Source organism: Narcine bancroftii, chromosome 5, assembly GCF_036971445.1.
Source record: "Narcine bancroftii isolate sNarBan1 chromosome 5, sNarBan1.hap1, whole genome shotgun sequence".
Lineage (NCBI taxonomy): Eukaryota > Metazoa > Chordata > Chondrichthyes > Torpediniformes > Narcinidae > Narcine > Narcine bancroftii.
The window spans coordinates 100430625-100446487 of NC_091473.1; the positions used below are offsets into that span (position 1 = coordinate 100430625).

The 15863-nt window shown below is 41.6% G+C and overlaps 1 protein-coding gene across 9 annotated transcripts in view; it reads left to right on the top strand.

Annotated features, from left to right (window-relative positions):
• fggy (FGGY carbohydrate kinase domain containing) overlaps window positions 1-15863 on the top strand; it is a 347777-nt gene that overhangs the window by 169208 nt on the left and 162706 nt on the right. For 8 of the 9 annotated variants that reach the window (XM_069938509.1, XM_069938508.1, XM_069938507.1 and 5 more), the window contains one exon: window positions 6973-7101. The exons of the other annotated variant lie outside the window; for it this stretch is intronic. In XM_069938509.1, the coding sequence (XP_069794610.1) occupies window positions 6973-7101 (129 nt within the window). The remainder of the gene's footprint in view (window positions 1-6972; window positions 7102-15863) is intronic. 9 annotated transcript variants of the gene reach the window in all.

Genomic DNA, 15863 nt, shown 5'->3' on the forward strand with positions numbered 1-15863 from the left:
TTGTACACCTTTTGGTTTGACCATGGAGAAATTACAGCACACTTTGCACATAGTTCCCCCATTTCAGGGCACCATAATATTTGGATCATTTGGCTGCCCAAGTGTTGGTGATGACTCCAGATAATTTTAATTGCTTCATTGCTACTGTCTGCAAAAGACTTCATGACGAGAAATACAGAGACTACACTGCAAGATGCAAACCACTAGTTAGCTACGGATTACCGTTTGCCAAGAAGTATTTAAAAGAGCCTGCAGAATTCTGGAAAAGGTTCCTGTGGACCGATGAGACCAAGATTAAACTGTATCAGAGTGATGGCAAAAGCAAAGTTTGGAGGCATAAAGGAACTGCCCAAGGTACAAAGCATACCACCTCATCTGTGAAATATGGTGGTGGGGGTGTTATAGTATGGGCATATCTGGCTGTCACAGGTACGGGTGCACTTATCTTCATTGATGATGTAACTGCTAATGGCAGGACCAAAATGAACTCTGAGATGAATAGAAACATCAGCTTAATTTTGAGCAAATGCCTGTAAGCTCATTAGACAACACTTCATCCTACACCAAGACAATTATCCCAAATGTCTTTTTTTTTCTTTCTTTGGCTTGGCTTCGCGGACGAAGATTTATGGAGGGGGTAAAAAAAGTCCACGTCAGCTGCAGGCTCGTTTGTGGCTGACCAGTCCGATGCGGGACAGGCAGACACGATTGCAGCGGTTGCAAGGGAAAATTGGTTGGTTGGGGTTGGGTGTTGGGTTTTTCCTCCTTTGCCTTTTGTCAGTGAGGTGGGCTCTGCGGTCTTCTTCAAAGGAGGCTGCTGCCCGCCAAACTGTGACGCGCCAAGATGCACGGTGTGAGGCGTTATCAGCCCACTGGCGGTGGTCAATGTGGCAGGCACCAAGAGATTTCTTTAGGCAGTCCTTGTACCTTTTCTTTGGTGCACCTCTGTCACGGTGGCCAGTGGAGAGCTCGCCATATAATACGATCTTGGGAAGGCGATGGTCCTCCATTCTGGAGACGTGACCCATCCAGCGCAGCTGGATCTTCAGCAGCGTGGACTCGATGCTGTCGACCTCTGCCATCTCGAGTACCTCGACGTTAGGGGTGTGAGCGCTCCAATGGATGTTGAGGATGGAGCGGAGACAACGCTGGTGGAAGCGTTCTAGGAGCCGTAGGTGGTGCCGGTAGAGGACCCATGATTCGGAGCCGAACAGGAGTGTGGGTATGACAACGGCTCTGTATACGCTTATCTTTGTGAGGTTTTTCAGTTGGTTGTTTTTCCAGACTCTTTTGTGTAGTCTTCCAAAGGCGCTATTTGCCTTGGCGAGTCTGTTGTCTATCTCATTGTCGATCCTTGCATCTGATGAAATGGTGCAGCCGAGATAGGTAAACTGGTTGACCGTTTTGAGTTTTGTGTGCCCGATGGAGATGTGGGGGGGCTGGTAGTCATGGTGGGGAGCTGGCTGATGGAGGACCTCAGTTTTCTTCAGGCTGACTTCCAGGCCAAACATTTTGGCAGTTTCCGCAAAGCAGGACGTCAAGCGCTGAAGAGCTGGCTCTGAATGGGCAACCAAATGTACTGCTAAAGGAACAAAAGAGTTTTTCAAAGCTAAAAAACTGGAAAACTCTTGAATGGCCAAGACAGTTGCTTGATCTAAATCCAATTAGCATGTCTTCCATATGCTGAAGAGAAAAGATAATGGGATAAACCTACAAAAGAAGTAGAAGCTGAAGAAGGCTGCAGTAGAGGCCTGGCAGAGCATCACCAGAGAAAATACTCAGCATCTGGTAATGTCTATGAATCACAGACTTCAAGCAGTCATTGCATGCAAGGGATACGCAACAGAGTAATTAACATGACTACTTCAATAGATATACCTTTGCTATGTCCCAAACATTAGGGTCCTGTAATTTCCACATGACCAAACCAACATGTATCCAAATAACCTTAATAAAATCTGGAATCTGCACTTTAATCACATGAATTCTTTGATTACATTAAAACTGTGGAGCGCAGGGGAAAATAAAGGAAAACTGTCTTTTTCCCCAAACATTATGGAGAGGTGGGGGGCTGTGTATACAGTTCAATTTTCAATTCTATTTTAAAAATCAATCTGTATATATATGTATGTATGAGCATGTCTATACATACGTATATACATGTGTGTGTGTGTGTGTGTGTGTGTGTGTGTGTGTGTGTGTGTGTGTTTATATAGTGTATACACACAGAATAATGTGTGTGTATGCGAGAGCAAAAACCCTTAGGAGTTTCCTTCACATTGTCTCCCAAAGCAACCTCATGTCTTCTTTTATTATACCTGATTTATTTCGTGACGTTTTCTCATATTTTCTATACTCCTCAAGTACCTCATTTGCTCCATGTTGCCTATACCTGCTATACACCTCTCCCTTCTTCCACACCAGATCCCCAAAATCCCTTGAAAACCAAGATTCCCTATACTTGCTAACCTTGCCTTTAATCCTGAGAGGAATATACAAACTCTGTACTCTCAAAATTTCATATTGTAAGGTCCTCCACTTACCTCGGACATCCTTGCCTAAAAAAAACAACTTATCCCAATCCACTCATTCAAAAATCTAAATCCTTTCCCATTTCCTCAATATTAGCCCTTCTCCAATTTGGAATCTCAACTGAGGCCTAGCCTTCACCACAATTGACTTGAAACTAATGGCATTATGACCACTGGACCAAAATGTACCCCTACACGTACTTTCACCTGTCCTGTCTCGTTCCCCAATAGGAGATCCAGTATTGCACTCTCTCTAGTTGCTACCTCTATATATTGGTCTGTAATGCAACCCCATGAGTATGATCATACCTTTCCTGTTTGTGCTGGAGCACAGTGGTGCAGGTGTAACCTCACTAGACTGTACAGGCTGACCTGCCTCCATCCCTGTAACTCCTCCCCGTAAAATCCTAATAAAGGCTGATAACTCTAGTCTCCTCCTTCTATACCAGCCTTGGATCTAGGCCAGCATCATGTAGAGACATGCCCAATGTTTCTGGATATTAAAGTCTTTAATCACGCACTTCGTGTCTGCTTGTGGTTATTTATTGTGCCACACTGTTCCTCTGCTCCACCCATATAGCCTCAGTAGAAGAGCCCTCTGGTCTCTCCTGATTGAGCCCAGCTATGATAATTTCCCCCACCTGCCCACCATTCTATCGCGCCTAAAGTAACAGAAGCCCAGAACATTTGAGCTGCCCGTCCTGCCCCTCCTGCAACCAACTTTCACTAATGGCCATAATGTCTTAATTCCACCTGCCAATCCATGCTTTAAGTTTGTCTGCCTTTCCTACAATGCTTCTTGCATTGAAATAGATGCACCTTAGAAATTTTCCACCACATACAACCTGTTGATTTTGAATGGTGCATGCAATTTTCACATCATCTTTTCCCTCCTCCACTCCTCTATCTGCTCTGGCACTCTGGTTCTCCTCCCCCTACAAATCTAGTTTAAATCAGCCGAAGCAGCACTAGCAAACCTTCCCGCAAGGATATTAGTCCCCCTCCAGTTCAGATGCAAACCACCCTGTTGGAACAGGTCCCACCTTCCCTGGAAGAAAGGCCAATGATCCAGAAACAAAACTCTGCCTCCTGCACCGTCTTTAGCCATGTGTTGAGGTGCATTATCCTGCTATTTGTAACCTCACTCGGACATGGCACGGGAAGCAATCCTGAGATCACAACCCTGGAGGTCCTGTCCTTCAACCTAGCACCTAACTCCCAGAACTCTCCTTGCAGGACTTCCTCACTCTTACTACCCACATCATTGATGCCAACATGACCACAACATCTGGCTGCTTACCCTCCCTCCTGAGAATACCGTGAACTTGATCTGAGATATCTCGGGATACTCAATTTCTTCCACAGTACATCTGTTGCCGTAACTTTGGAATCCCCTAGCACTACAACTCACCTCTTCTCCTTTTCCTTCTTAGCCCAGGACCAAACTCTGTGCCAGACACATGATCTCCATGGCTTGTGACTGGTAGCTTCTCCCCCATCCCAACGGTATCCAAAGTAGTATACATTATCAAGGGAAATGGCCACAGGAGTGCCCTGCACCTGCCAACTCCCTTTCCCTCTCCAGACTACCCTCATCTACCCTCTTCCTGCCTCCTAGGTGTGATAGTGTCCCTGTAACTCCTGTCTATCACCCCCTCTGCCTCCTGAATGATTTGGAGTTCATACCAACTCCAGCTCCTCTTCCTTAACTCGACTCGTCAGGAGCTGCTGTTGGATGCACTTCTCGCAGATAAAGTCGACAGGAATACTACTGACAATGCACATTCTGAAAGAGAAGCATTCCCCTGCCTTGTCTGCCATTCCCATTGTTTTTGACTTGAGGAACAAAATGTATGATATATAAAACCTCCCCTTACCTGTGTGTGCCTGCTGAAACCTTTTGGTTCCTTGAATAGGGTAGCCTTTTCTTCAACTCCTAATATCCCTCGCCTCTTACCTGTTCTTGCTGAAGCCTGTTGAGTCAAAGCCTTACCACTCTGACTCAGCTCACTCCGACGATGACCGCTCCGCTACACAGTCCCTCACTTTTATAGTGAATCTCAGCTTCTTCCATCTGTATCCTCAGTAAGATTCCTAATGACAATATGCCAAGTCTTCTTTGACAGGATCTCATCAGCCCTGGACTTCAAACACTTAAGAGGACAAGGAGAATAAGGGAACATAACCACCTGCAATGTGCCACACTGCATGATTTAATTTTTTTTAATTTAAATTTAAATTTTAAATGTTGACATAGAGCACGGTAACAGGCCCATTTCAGCACACAAGTCCATGCGCCCAATTTACACCCAATTAACCTACATCCCTGCTACATTTCAAACAGTAGGAGTAAACCGAAACACTTGGGGAAAACAAATTTCATGACACATGTTCATAACAATAAACCTGATTTTGATTCTGATATTACTGCTACTTCATCATCACTAAGTCAGAATCATGGAGCTTTTAACCATATAACCGTTTACAGCACGGAAACAGGCCATGTCGGCCCTTCACGTCCGTACCGGTTCATTTGAACAACTCCACTAGCTCCTCCGCAAACTCCTGAGGAAGTAGAGGCTTTCTTCATGATGCCATTGGTGTGTTGGTTTCAGGAAAGATCTTCCGAGATAGTGACTCCCAAGAACCTACATTTGCTCATCCTCTCAGACAATTACATTAGAAAGCAACGATTTTACCACATAGATTCAAAAATAATAATAGTGTAGCAGTTAGCGCAAAGCTATTACAGTGCCAGTGACACGTGTTTGAATTCCACACTGTCTGTGAGGAATTTATACATTCTCCTCGTGTTCATGTGGGGTTCCTTCCTTTCCTCCCATGTTCCAAAGACATTAATTGGCCACATTGGTGTATTTGGACGGCACAGGTTTGCTGGCTGGAAAGACCTATTCCATGCTGTATTTCTAAATTAAGTTTCAGTTTGGCACTGCCATTTTTAGCTATCCCAACATCACATTATTACGAATTAAAAATAAAATAGCATTGTGCGATTATGAACCCATCTTCTTGGATTACTAATTTAGTATCAATGTATAGCAGATAGTTTTTTTGAGGAATTTCTAAAATCATGAAGAAATAATTACCTTTGATAAGATCATTTCTGTTATTAAACTAAGTATTCTGCTCTGAAAAATATCACCTGTATTTGGTTTCACTGAAGAACAAATGGGCAATGTTCTATATCACCCAAAATAAATCAAATAAAGGTTCACGCCCAACCTATTCTCTGCTAATGGGCAAGCTACAATTTGGCCAAGTTTCTGGACAGAAGGAAATTAGGTAGATAATTCATAATCAAGAAATATCTGTGATTTTTGATGGAACATACACACCCTTGTTTGGTGAGGACAAAATAAAACTTAGCTTAGATGCATAATAGAGATGAATATTTTGTGGGTTGTCATTGTCTCATTTCAAATGTGAACAATTTCATGGATCTAGGTACTGCTGGAAATATGAAACCATACTCAGATGTGAAATGATTAAAGGTACACGATCCTTCATCCGGACATCTAAAATCCGGAAAGCTCCAAAATCCAGCAAGTGGGGACCAGCGGTCGGGGGAGACGGCTGAGGGACCGCGGTCGGGGAAACGTCCAGGAGGCCGAGGGACCGCGGTTGGGGGAGGCGGCCGATGGATCGCAGTTGGGGGAGACGTCTGGACCACCGAGGGACCAGCGGTCGAGGTGATGGCCAGGCGACTGGAAGGGGGTGGGGTGGATACGGCAACACAATTCGTGTGGGCATCACTGCCTGGTATGCAGGTGCCAATTCTCAGGACAAGAATAAACTCCAGAGGGTTGTTAACTCAGCCTGTGACATCACAAGCACCAGACTTCATTCCATCGAAGACATCTACATGAGGTGATGTCTTAAAAGAGCAGCCTCTATTCTCAAAGACCCCACATTCAGGCCATGCCCTCTTCATTCTGCTACCATCAGGGAAAAGATACAGGAGCTTAAAGACGAGCACTCAAGGGCACGAGGACAGCTTCTTCCCCACTGCCATCAGATTCCTGAATAATCAATGAACCAAAGACCTTACTTTTCGTGCACTATTATTTTTATTTTTTTTAATTTATCGTAATGTTGCAAGATGGTTATAATATGAATGTTTGCTCGATGACGCTGCCGCAAAACCCCGAATTTCATGACTTGTTCACGACAATAAATTCTGATTCTGATTCTGAAAAGTGGAACTAGTAATGCCTAAGTTACCAGAAACAATTAAGGTTCAAAACACCTTTGGAATACACAGGTTGAGAAGGATTTCGTAAGAGAAGTAGTTATTTATTTTCATTTCATTGATTTCAACAAACAGCATCAATATCTGTGTCAATATCTTGTCTGCATGAACCTGATTCAGGTCTAAATGTAATGTTCTATTACTGAACAATTTTTTTTCTTTCTGATCCAGGGAATCATGTATTGTCTCCTGGCAGCAAGGTGGGAAATGGCTTGACTTCAGTTGCTGCTCAAGAGCTTGGACTCCGCAAGGGAATTGCTGTGGCTGCATCTATGATTGATGCCCATGCTGGAGGTTTAGGTATTCTGAAGGGATGGGAACTAAACAGAGGGTGCTCTTAATGTGACTTTAATGAAAGCTAGTTTATATTTTCATTAATCATTTTATTCCAAATTATTATTTATATTATAATAATAAATAAAAAATAATATTAGTAATAATATACCTTGATGAAGGTCTCAGGCTCAAAATGTTGGTTGTATACCCCCTCCATAAATCTTCGTCCGCGAAGCCAAGCCAAAGAAAGATAATATACACTGCTTGGCCTGCTGAGTTTCTGCAGCATTGTACTTTTATTTCAGTTGTTGTGTTTGTAGACTTTCGTGTTTTACTCTTAATTATTATTAATGTAGTTACTGTATTAAGGACTATATAGAACATAAAACAGTACAGCTCAGGAACAGACCCTTTAACCCACTTATCTGCCCAAATTAAATGAAAACTCTGCCATTTGCACATAATACATTTCCTATCCTAGCATATTCATGCATTTGTCTAGAAACCTCTGAAATGTTACTGTAATATTTGCTTCCACTAATACCCCTAGCAGCCCATGCTAGACACCTACGACTGTCTTGCACTGCAAATCTCCTTTAAACTAACACCAGCCCCCTTCCCATTTTGCCCAAAATACATGCCCTCTCGTACAAGGGTGGCAAAACTGTGGCTCTTTGACCTTTAATATGTGGCTTGTGGAAAATTTGAATATTCTATAAATTACGACCATTACCCCCCCCCCCCACCGCCCGACTCACGCTGCCGGTCTCTCACCCACCTGACTCACGTCTTTAATAGCCTGATATTTGTAGCATTGTATTTTAGTCATAAAAATATAATTATAATAAAAATAATTTTGTAAGGTGGAAATCTGATTAAAATATCTCTCATTTTTTGGTTTACCTTTTTACATATTTGTGTCTTTGTGATTACTGAAACTAATACAAATTAACAGTTTAAAACTGCATGCATAAATAAATATTATTGCATTTAATATGCATTTCTTAAAATTTATATAAAATTTTTGTAACAAAATGAGTATGTAACAATAAAAACGTACGTGTGAATTTTGTTCATGTCCTGCGGTTCTCAAGCATCTGAGCTTTATCGTTTGTGGCTCTTACATTAAGCAAGTTTGGCCACCTCTGGCTTCTACCCTATGATTCTTTTTTCACTCAAGAGAAAACAACCCAAGTTTGTCCAACTTCTCTCTCCTTCATACTGTCTAGAAAAATGGAACATTTTGTAGCTCCAAAATAAAATCAGGAAACACTGGGAACATCTTACAGGCACTTTGCAAAATCAAGAAGTCGTGAAGGCTGTTCAATAATCTGTCACATTGAAAATTCAGGATCGAAGGTATAATTTTTCAGTGATAGTTTTGTTCCTGTAATTTGGCTCTTTGATGCTGGATGATAGAGATTATAGGCTCTGAATGAAAACTCTGGCGTAGGTTGTACGTTCTTTCTCATTTTGTTGAATGAGAAAGTGTGAATTTGCATGTGGCCTGCAACTTTGAATCAACTTAAACTAACTGCCTTGGCTGTCATTAACCAAATAACATTATAACACTTTTCATTGAACTACCATTATATCTTTTGATTCTCTATTTAATGTGTGCTCCATCCAAAAATTCAGGTACAAATCATCTTAGGATATATATTTGCTTTATAAATATCCAATAACCTATGTTTACAGAGGACTGCATTGAAATCTCTTATGTTAAAAAGAGCTGCCCGCATGCACTCTTCTGTCATCTACATCATCTATCAACTTCAAAGACTTGGACAGCTTTTTTCAAAATTTCTCGGTCACCAATACACTCAGTTTCCCTGTAACAGGATCTTTCCCAAACACCACCATGGACATTTGCCAGATAGTATAGACTACAGATCATTCCTTTACAAAGAAAGTGAGTGATGCCTTGATTGCAGGGAAAGACCTTCAAAACTTTTCCAGTGCAAAGAAGACATTAGTTTGAAAAACTTTACTGCCTGGCAGACTTCCAAGATTTCATTCAGCAGATTAGATATAAAACCCATGTCACCAGCAGATTGCCATACTCTAACCAGAACGCATAAAACAGCAGGATGGAGAACCACTTGTTAATACCATTAAAAAATACAGAGCGCATCCATGCATGTTATTTAAGGAAAGTTTTTATTCTTCAGTAATTCCCATTGCCTAATTTGTTTGACATTTTTTAGAGGATTACCAGATGATTGCTAATAGATCACGGCTTTTCTTTGTAGTCTTGGTTCATGATCCACTGCATGGCAACAAATAAATTGATACCCATTGTTATTCAGCAATAATTATTTAATTGGGAACATTGTTTTGGTCAATTTCTCCAAAATCAAGCTCTCTTGCTAGGTACAACTAATATTTATTTATTAAAAGTAAATGAGAACGTGCGGAAAAAATCATTCTCAAGGTACACAACAGAACATGAAGATAAGGTTAGAGTGGATTGAGAGAATGTAAGGATGTAAAAATTTGTTTGAAATGTTAAAAAGTATTAATTGCATGAGTAGCCACTCATTGCCACTCAAAATCTTTATTTCTCCCTCTACTTTTCTACCTCTCCCACAATTTGTCCAATACCCCTCTGTACCCCTCACCCAACCATTTCCCCCTTAATATCTGAAATTTTACATATTATTAACATAGTCTTGATAAAGCATTCACACCCAAAACATTGACTGACCATTCTACCCATAGATGCTGTCTGATCTGCTGCGTTCCTCCAGAAACTCTTAGTCTTTACAATCACTGGGCTGCATAAGAACCCTGTGATGCCTGCAGGCCATTATAATATTGACTGCCTGTCTGCCATCCCATCACCCCATTCTCTCCTCCAAAAATTTTTGAGCCCAGCCCTTTTATTCTCCTGAACCTCCTCGACACAATGACCCACTTTCCAATGTCATAGCACCTAGTCCTGATCTGCTGATCCCCAGAGGTCCTTCCCTTCCCTTCCCCACCCTTTATACATCAATTCCAGGCCCTGATTCTTTCTGACAGCTAACTGAGATCCATCCCCCTTCTTTCCTATTGAACATAGCCTCAGACAGAAAACTGACTGCAAGCACTTTGCAAGAACACTCACTTCTTCCCCTCCACTATCAGACTCCTCAACAACAAACTCAATCAGGGACTCATTTAAAGACTCTTACTTGTGCACTTCATTAATTTTTTAAATCTCTCTGTATTGCAAAGTCAGTTTGTTTACATTTGTTATCTGTGACAGCGGTGTACAGTTTTTTTTCACTACCAATAAGTGGTAATTCTACCTCACCTTCAGAAAAAAAGAATTATATGTGATGTCATGTATATGCTCTGACAATAAATCTGAAATCTCTCTTTTTTCAACTCCTGGACCAGATCTCAGTCACAGAGAACATACTTTTCCTTTTACATAAGCAGCACACAAAAACAGAACTGAAATTTTGGTTCAGTAACATCTAAATGATGGCGGTTTGAATCAGCAAACTTACGGCCAAAATGACTGTTGAAATACTAGGTAATGGTGAGATGTTGTGTATTTAATAGGTACGACAGTTATTAAAACTTTTTAACAACAGTTTAAGACAATTCATTGGAACAACATCTCCTATTTCGCCTGGGCAGTCTGCAGTTCAATGGTACAAATCTTGAATTTTCTAATTTCAGGTAATAAATCCCCTCTCTCTTCTGAGTTTGTTCTGTAGTTTCTCCTCCCTGCCCCAACCTAATTTTGTCCTATTTACCACCTACCCCCACCCAGACTTCACACATTCTCACCCCCACTCCATTTCTGGTTCCACCCTCTTTCCTCCACATTTTCCCCAGGATTCTTCCTCCTCTAACCTCACCTGTCCCCTCCCTGCCCCCAAACACTCCCACTAGTTGGACCTGGTCTCTCATTATACTATTATTGTCACTTCCTTTTCTCATCAGATTGCTATAGTGGCAGCCTTTGTCTCCACTTATCATCCTCCTGCACCATGTATGACTCACCTTCCTGAGCTATTTTTTTCTTGAATCTCTGTCTGTCATCTGCCAATCAGTTGGCTCTGTCCATCATCCTTTACCCTTCCATGGTTCACCAATCTGGGGAAGCATGGTTGGCGTAGCATTTAGTGCAATGCCATTATAGTACCAGTGATCGAATTGGGGTTCCGATCCCACACTGTCTGTAAGGAGTTTGTATGTTTTTTCCGTGTCTGCATGGGTTTTCCCCGGGGATCCAATTTGCTCCCACTGTTCGAAACGTACCGGGTGTAGGTTAATTGGGTGTAAAATGGACACCACATGCTCATGGGCCAAAATGGCCTGTTTCTGTGCCATGTGTCTAAATTTAAATTTAAAATCTTCTACTGGCCCCTATCCAATTCTTCTCACCTTTGTCTTGGATATATTGGTTAACACCATGAAGTTCTCAGTCTTGGTGAAAGATTCCGGCCTGAAACATCAACTATTCTTGTTCTCGCTGTGATGTTGTTTAACTTGCTGAGTTCCTCTAGCAGATTGTTTTCGAGGTTTGTCAAATCTCTCCTTATAGCTAATACACACAATAGTCAAGCAGAACAGCACATAGTGGGAAGAGAAACAGATATGTTTTTTACACAGCTGCTGTGTTCTGGGAAATTATTCCCAATTTTACAAAACACAGTTTGTGTAAAAAGATCATAAAAGGACTTACCGTTCTGAAATTTTACCTCTGCGACCCCTAGACATTTACATGGATCACCTGCAGTCTAAACTGAATTACAGGCAATCTGTGAAAATGGGCTAAGGAATAGGATGTAAATACTGTATTTCTGGTATTCTGTCTAAACTCGCGGTATGATAAGGATATTTGGAGTTTAGGTCATTCCTGTGTGAACGACCATTCCTGGATGGTAGGGGAGACACATCAGAACTGAAAAAAAATAAGTTCTCTGTAAAAAAAAACATAAGAGTTAACGTTTCAGGTTCACTACCCATTGTCAGAACTGAAAGGGAGAGACAAGAAGCTTGTTAAACTGCAGGAAAGGTTAATGAGTGAATATGAGCTGTTAATGTGGAAATGTAGATAAAATAACATTGACAAAAGGCTGTGGATGCTGTGAAATGTAGAGCTGGAAGATCTGCCTAGCAGGTCAGGTGAGCATTTTCTCCACTCCAGTTGGAAAAAAAATGCAAAGAAAAAACATGAATAAACTGTACAGCCAGAAACCAAATTACCTGACGTTGTAGAAGGCTGTAACTTGTCCAAATGAAAGATGAGGTGTGTTCCACAAGCTTGTGTTGGGCTTCATTGTAACTGAAAGGAGGCGACAGGTGACCAGTGAGTAAAGGAGTAGGATGGAGAATTAAAAAGGCAGACTCTGGAAATCTCATGGACCCTGTCTCTGGCCACAGATGTAGCCTGATGTGCTAAGTACTTTCAAAGTCTTGTTTTTATTTTAGGTTTCCAGCAATAGAAGTTTTTTTATATATATTCTAATTTCTATTGTATTTATTTGAGCCATTTGGTTGGAATTGTGAAGGACAGTACCTTTCTTCCCTAAAATGAACTGCTGCATGAAATTTCACCCTTTGCAACAAAATATCAGTGAGTTTTTATATCAAAGAAAGTGTTATGTTAATTTTATGTTTTAATTTTAAGATACAGCACAGTGAACAGAACCCACTGTCTGACAAGCCCACACTGCCCAAATACACCAGTGTTGTCAATCAATTTACCAACCCCAAATGTCTTTGGAATGTAGGAGGAAACCGGAGGACACCCATGCAGACACAAGGAAAAATAAAAACTCTTTATAGACAGTGCTGGATTCAAACTCAGGTCACTGGCATCGTAAGAGCAATGTGCTGAACACCACACTAACTATGCCACCCCAATGTCCTTCACTGGCATTACAGCAGCAGGCAGAATGAAGAGAAGTGGAATGAAAGCCAGAAAATGTATTACGACCAGAGTTCACTATCAAAAGCAAATGGTCCCCTTCCTGTGGACCCATCATTTGAATATATGTCCACAGTCTGTTTGGATCAGCAGCAGATCACGCTGAACACTCGTGCACCTCAGGTGCTGTGTGCCCAGCCCGCTCCTGTTCTCAATACTATCTGCTACTGCAACAGATCTAGCTCCAACAGGATCATCAAGTTTGCAGATGACATGACAGCAACAAGGTGGAAACTCTCATGAAATGGTCCAAGAATAACAACCTGAGTCTCAACGTGGACAAGACGAAGAAGATGATTGTGAATTTCAGGAGGTTCAGGGTCAACCACCTTCTACCGAACATTAAAAGCTCGGTTGTGGAGAGAGTAGAGCGCACCAAATTCCTTGGAGTCCACTTAAGTAGTGACCTATCCTGGATGGAGAATATCTTCTCACTTGTCAGGAAAGCACAACAGCGACTGCACTTCCTGAGAAGACTGAGGCAGGCAAGGCTACTGACCACCAGCCTGTCAACTTTCCAAGAGATCATCCTGGCTGCTGCTTCGCAGTGTAGTATGGTTGCTGTGGAGCAGTGGTTCCCAACCTTTTACTTTCCACTCATATACCACTTTAAGTATTCCCTATGCCATAAGTGTTCTGTGATTAGTAAGTGATTGCTTAAGGTGGTAGGTGAGTAGGAAGGGAAGGTTGAGAATCACTGCTCCAGACCCAATTATTACTGAAATATTTTGCTTGAGAAAAATTGTCCTTTGGAGTTATGAAACTGTGCACATAATGAATCAATTTGGAATGATTAAAACAATGGATTTCAAACTTTTTCTTTCCACCCACATACCACCTTAAGCAATCCCTTATTAATCACAGAACACTTACGGCATAGGGAATACTTAAAGTGGTATGTGAGTGGAAAGTAAAAGGTTGGGAACCACTGCTGTAGAGCATTGGATTAGAGGTCAATCCACAGGACCATAGTAGTGACAGGGAGGATAAATGGGGTTTCCCTCACCACCCCCCCACCCCTGGATTTCCTCATCTCCAGACCCTAATCACTGCAGATTGGCAAGAACATCTCCACAATCTCGATCAGACCCCAGAGCACCACAAAGCTGCTTAGTTAGGCCCCTGCTCTATTCTTTTTACACCTATGACTGTGTGGCTCAATATGACAACTAAATCATTTACACATTTGCTGACAATACTACAGTAGTGGGCTGTACAGGAAGTGGCAATGAGTCAGCATAAAGGAAGAAGATTGGAAACTTGGCTGAATGGTGTACTAACAACAACTTCTCACTCAATGTCACCAAAAACCAAGCAGCTGATTAGGAAGGGAAAACCAGAGGTGTACAATCCAGTGATCATTGAGGGATCAGAGGTGGAGAGGGTGAGCAAATTTGAATTTCTGGGAGTCACTATCTCAGATGACCTTTCCTTAGCCCAACATTCTAAAGGCATCATGAAGAAAGTATATCAGTTCCTCTACTTCCTCAGGAGTTTGCGGAGGTTCAGTGTGACATCGGAAACCTCGGCAAACTACACAGATGTGTAGTGGAAAATGTGTTGATTGCTGCACCATAGCCTGGTATGGGGGAACTCATACCTTTGAGCAGAAAGCCCTGTAAAAAGTAGTGGTTAGAGCCCAATACATCACAGGCAAAACTTTTTCCACCATTGAGGAAATCTACATGGAACGCTGCTGTTGGAGAGCAACAGCAATAATCAAGGATCCACACCATGCAGGACATGTTCTGTTCTCATTGTTGCCATCAAAAAAAAGGTATAGGTACCACAAGACTCGTACCACCAGGTTCAGCAACAGACATCGGACTCCTAAACAGACTCATTTAAGAACTCTTGCTTTGCATATTATTTATTACTGAATATTTATTTTTTCTGTATTGCACTGTTCGCTTACATTTATTTCTTGGCTTACGTTTCTCTATTTTGCATACCTATCATTTTCTTGAGTACAGTTTACACTACTGATAAGTAGAAATTCTTATAAAATTATAAAAATAAGAATCTCAGTATTGTATGTGATGTCACGAATGTACTTTGATAATACACAAACTCATCTACAGGAGTTAAAACACTCTATTGTGGTCGTATTCGGAACATTGAGGGAAGGATTGCTGTGGATGAGGCATTGAGGCAAAGGTCTGCAATAAATGGAACATCCGGATCACCCTGTAACGGAAGAGGAAGGATTTTAGACCTATGATTCGGAGGATGTCAGAGTTTTAACTGGGGTTTGAATTAAATCAGCAAAGAGGAAGAAGGGATGGTCAAATAAAACACTGCAGTTAAGAGGGACTGAGCCACTGACCAGATAAGGCTGGTTCCACCTTAAACAATTTAGGCACAGGCCTCAACTCTTCAGTTAAGGCCTCAATCTGTCTGTGCTTGTACACCTCACACACACAAAATTTCACATGAGATGTCAGGGCATGTACCAAACATGTGTGACCTCATGCATGGAAACCTTTCATCAAATCATAATACCTTTTTGTTTTGTTCTCAAAAATAATGGTGTGTTTATTCATGACTAAAACTTGGTCTCTATTGTATCTCTTTCTGTATGGTATCACTTGAAAGTATTAAGTGTTAACAATAATGTGACTAATTGTAATGTGAAACAATGCCAATCCACTGGTTTTGGGATTATATTGCTCTTAGTGTTCCTGAATCCTGTTATCAGGGTTATGGTCTAAAGTTTGGTTTCTGTCCCAGAATGATTCACCCACAGACGCATGACTCACAGAGTACTGCTTGTTTGAGGGACTCTCCCTCTGTCTGTGCTACTGAAGAACAGAGCTCCCTTTCCTATCTGCATATCTCAAACAGGATGCAGTGG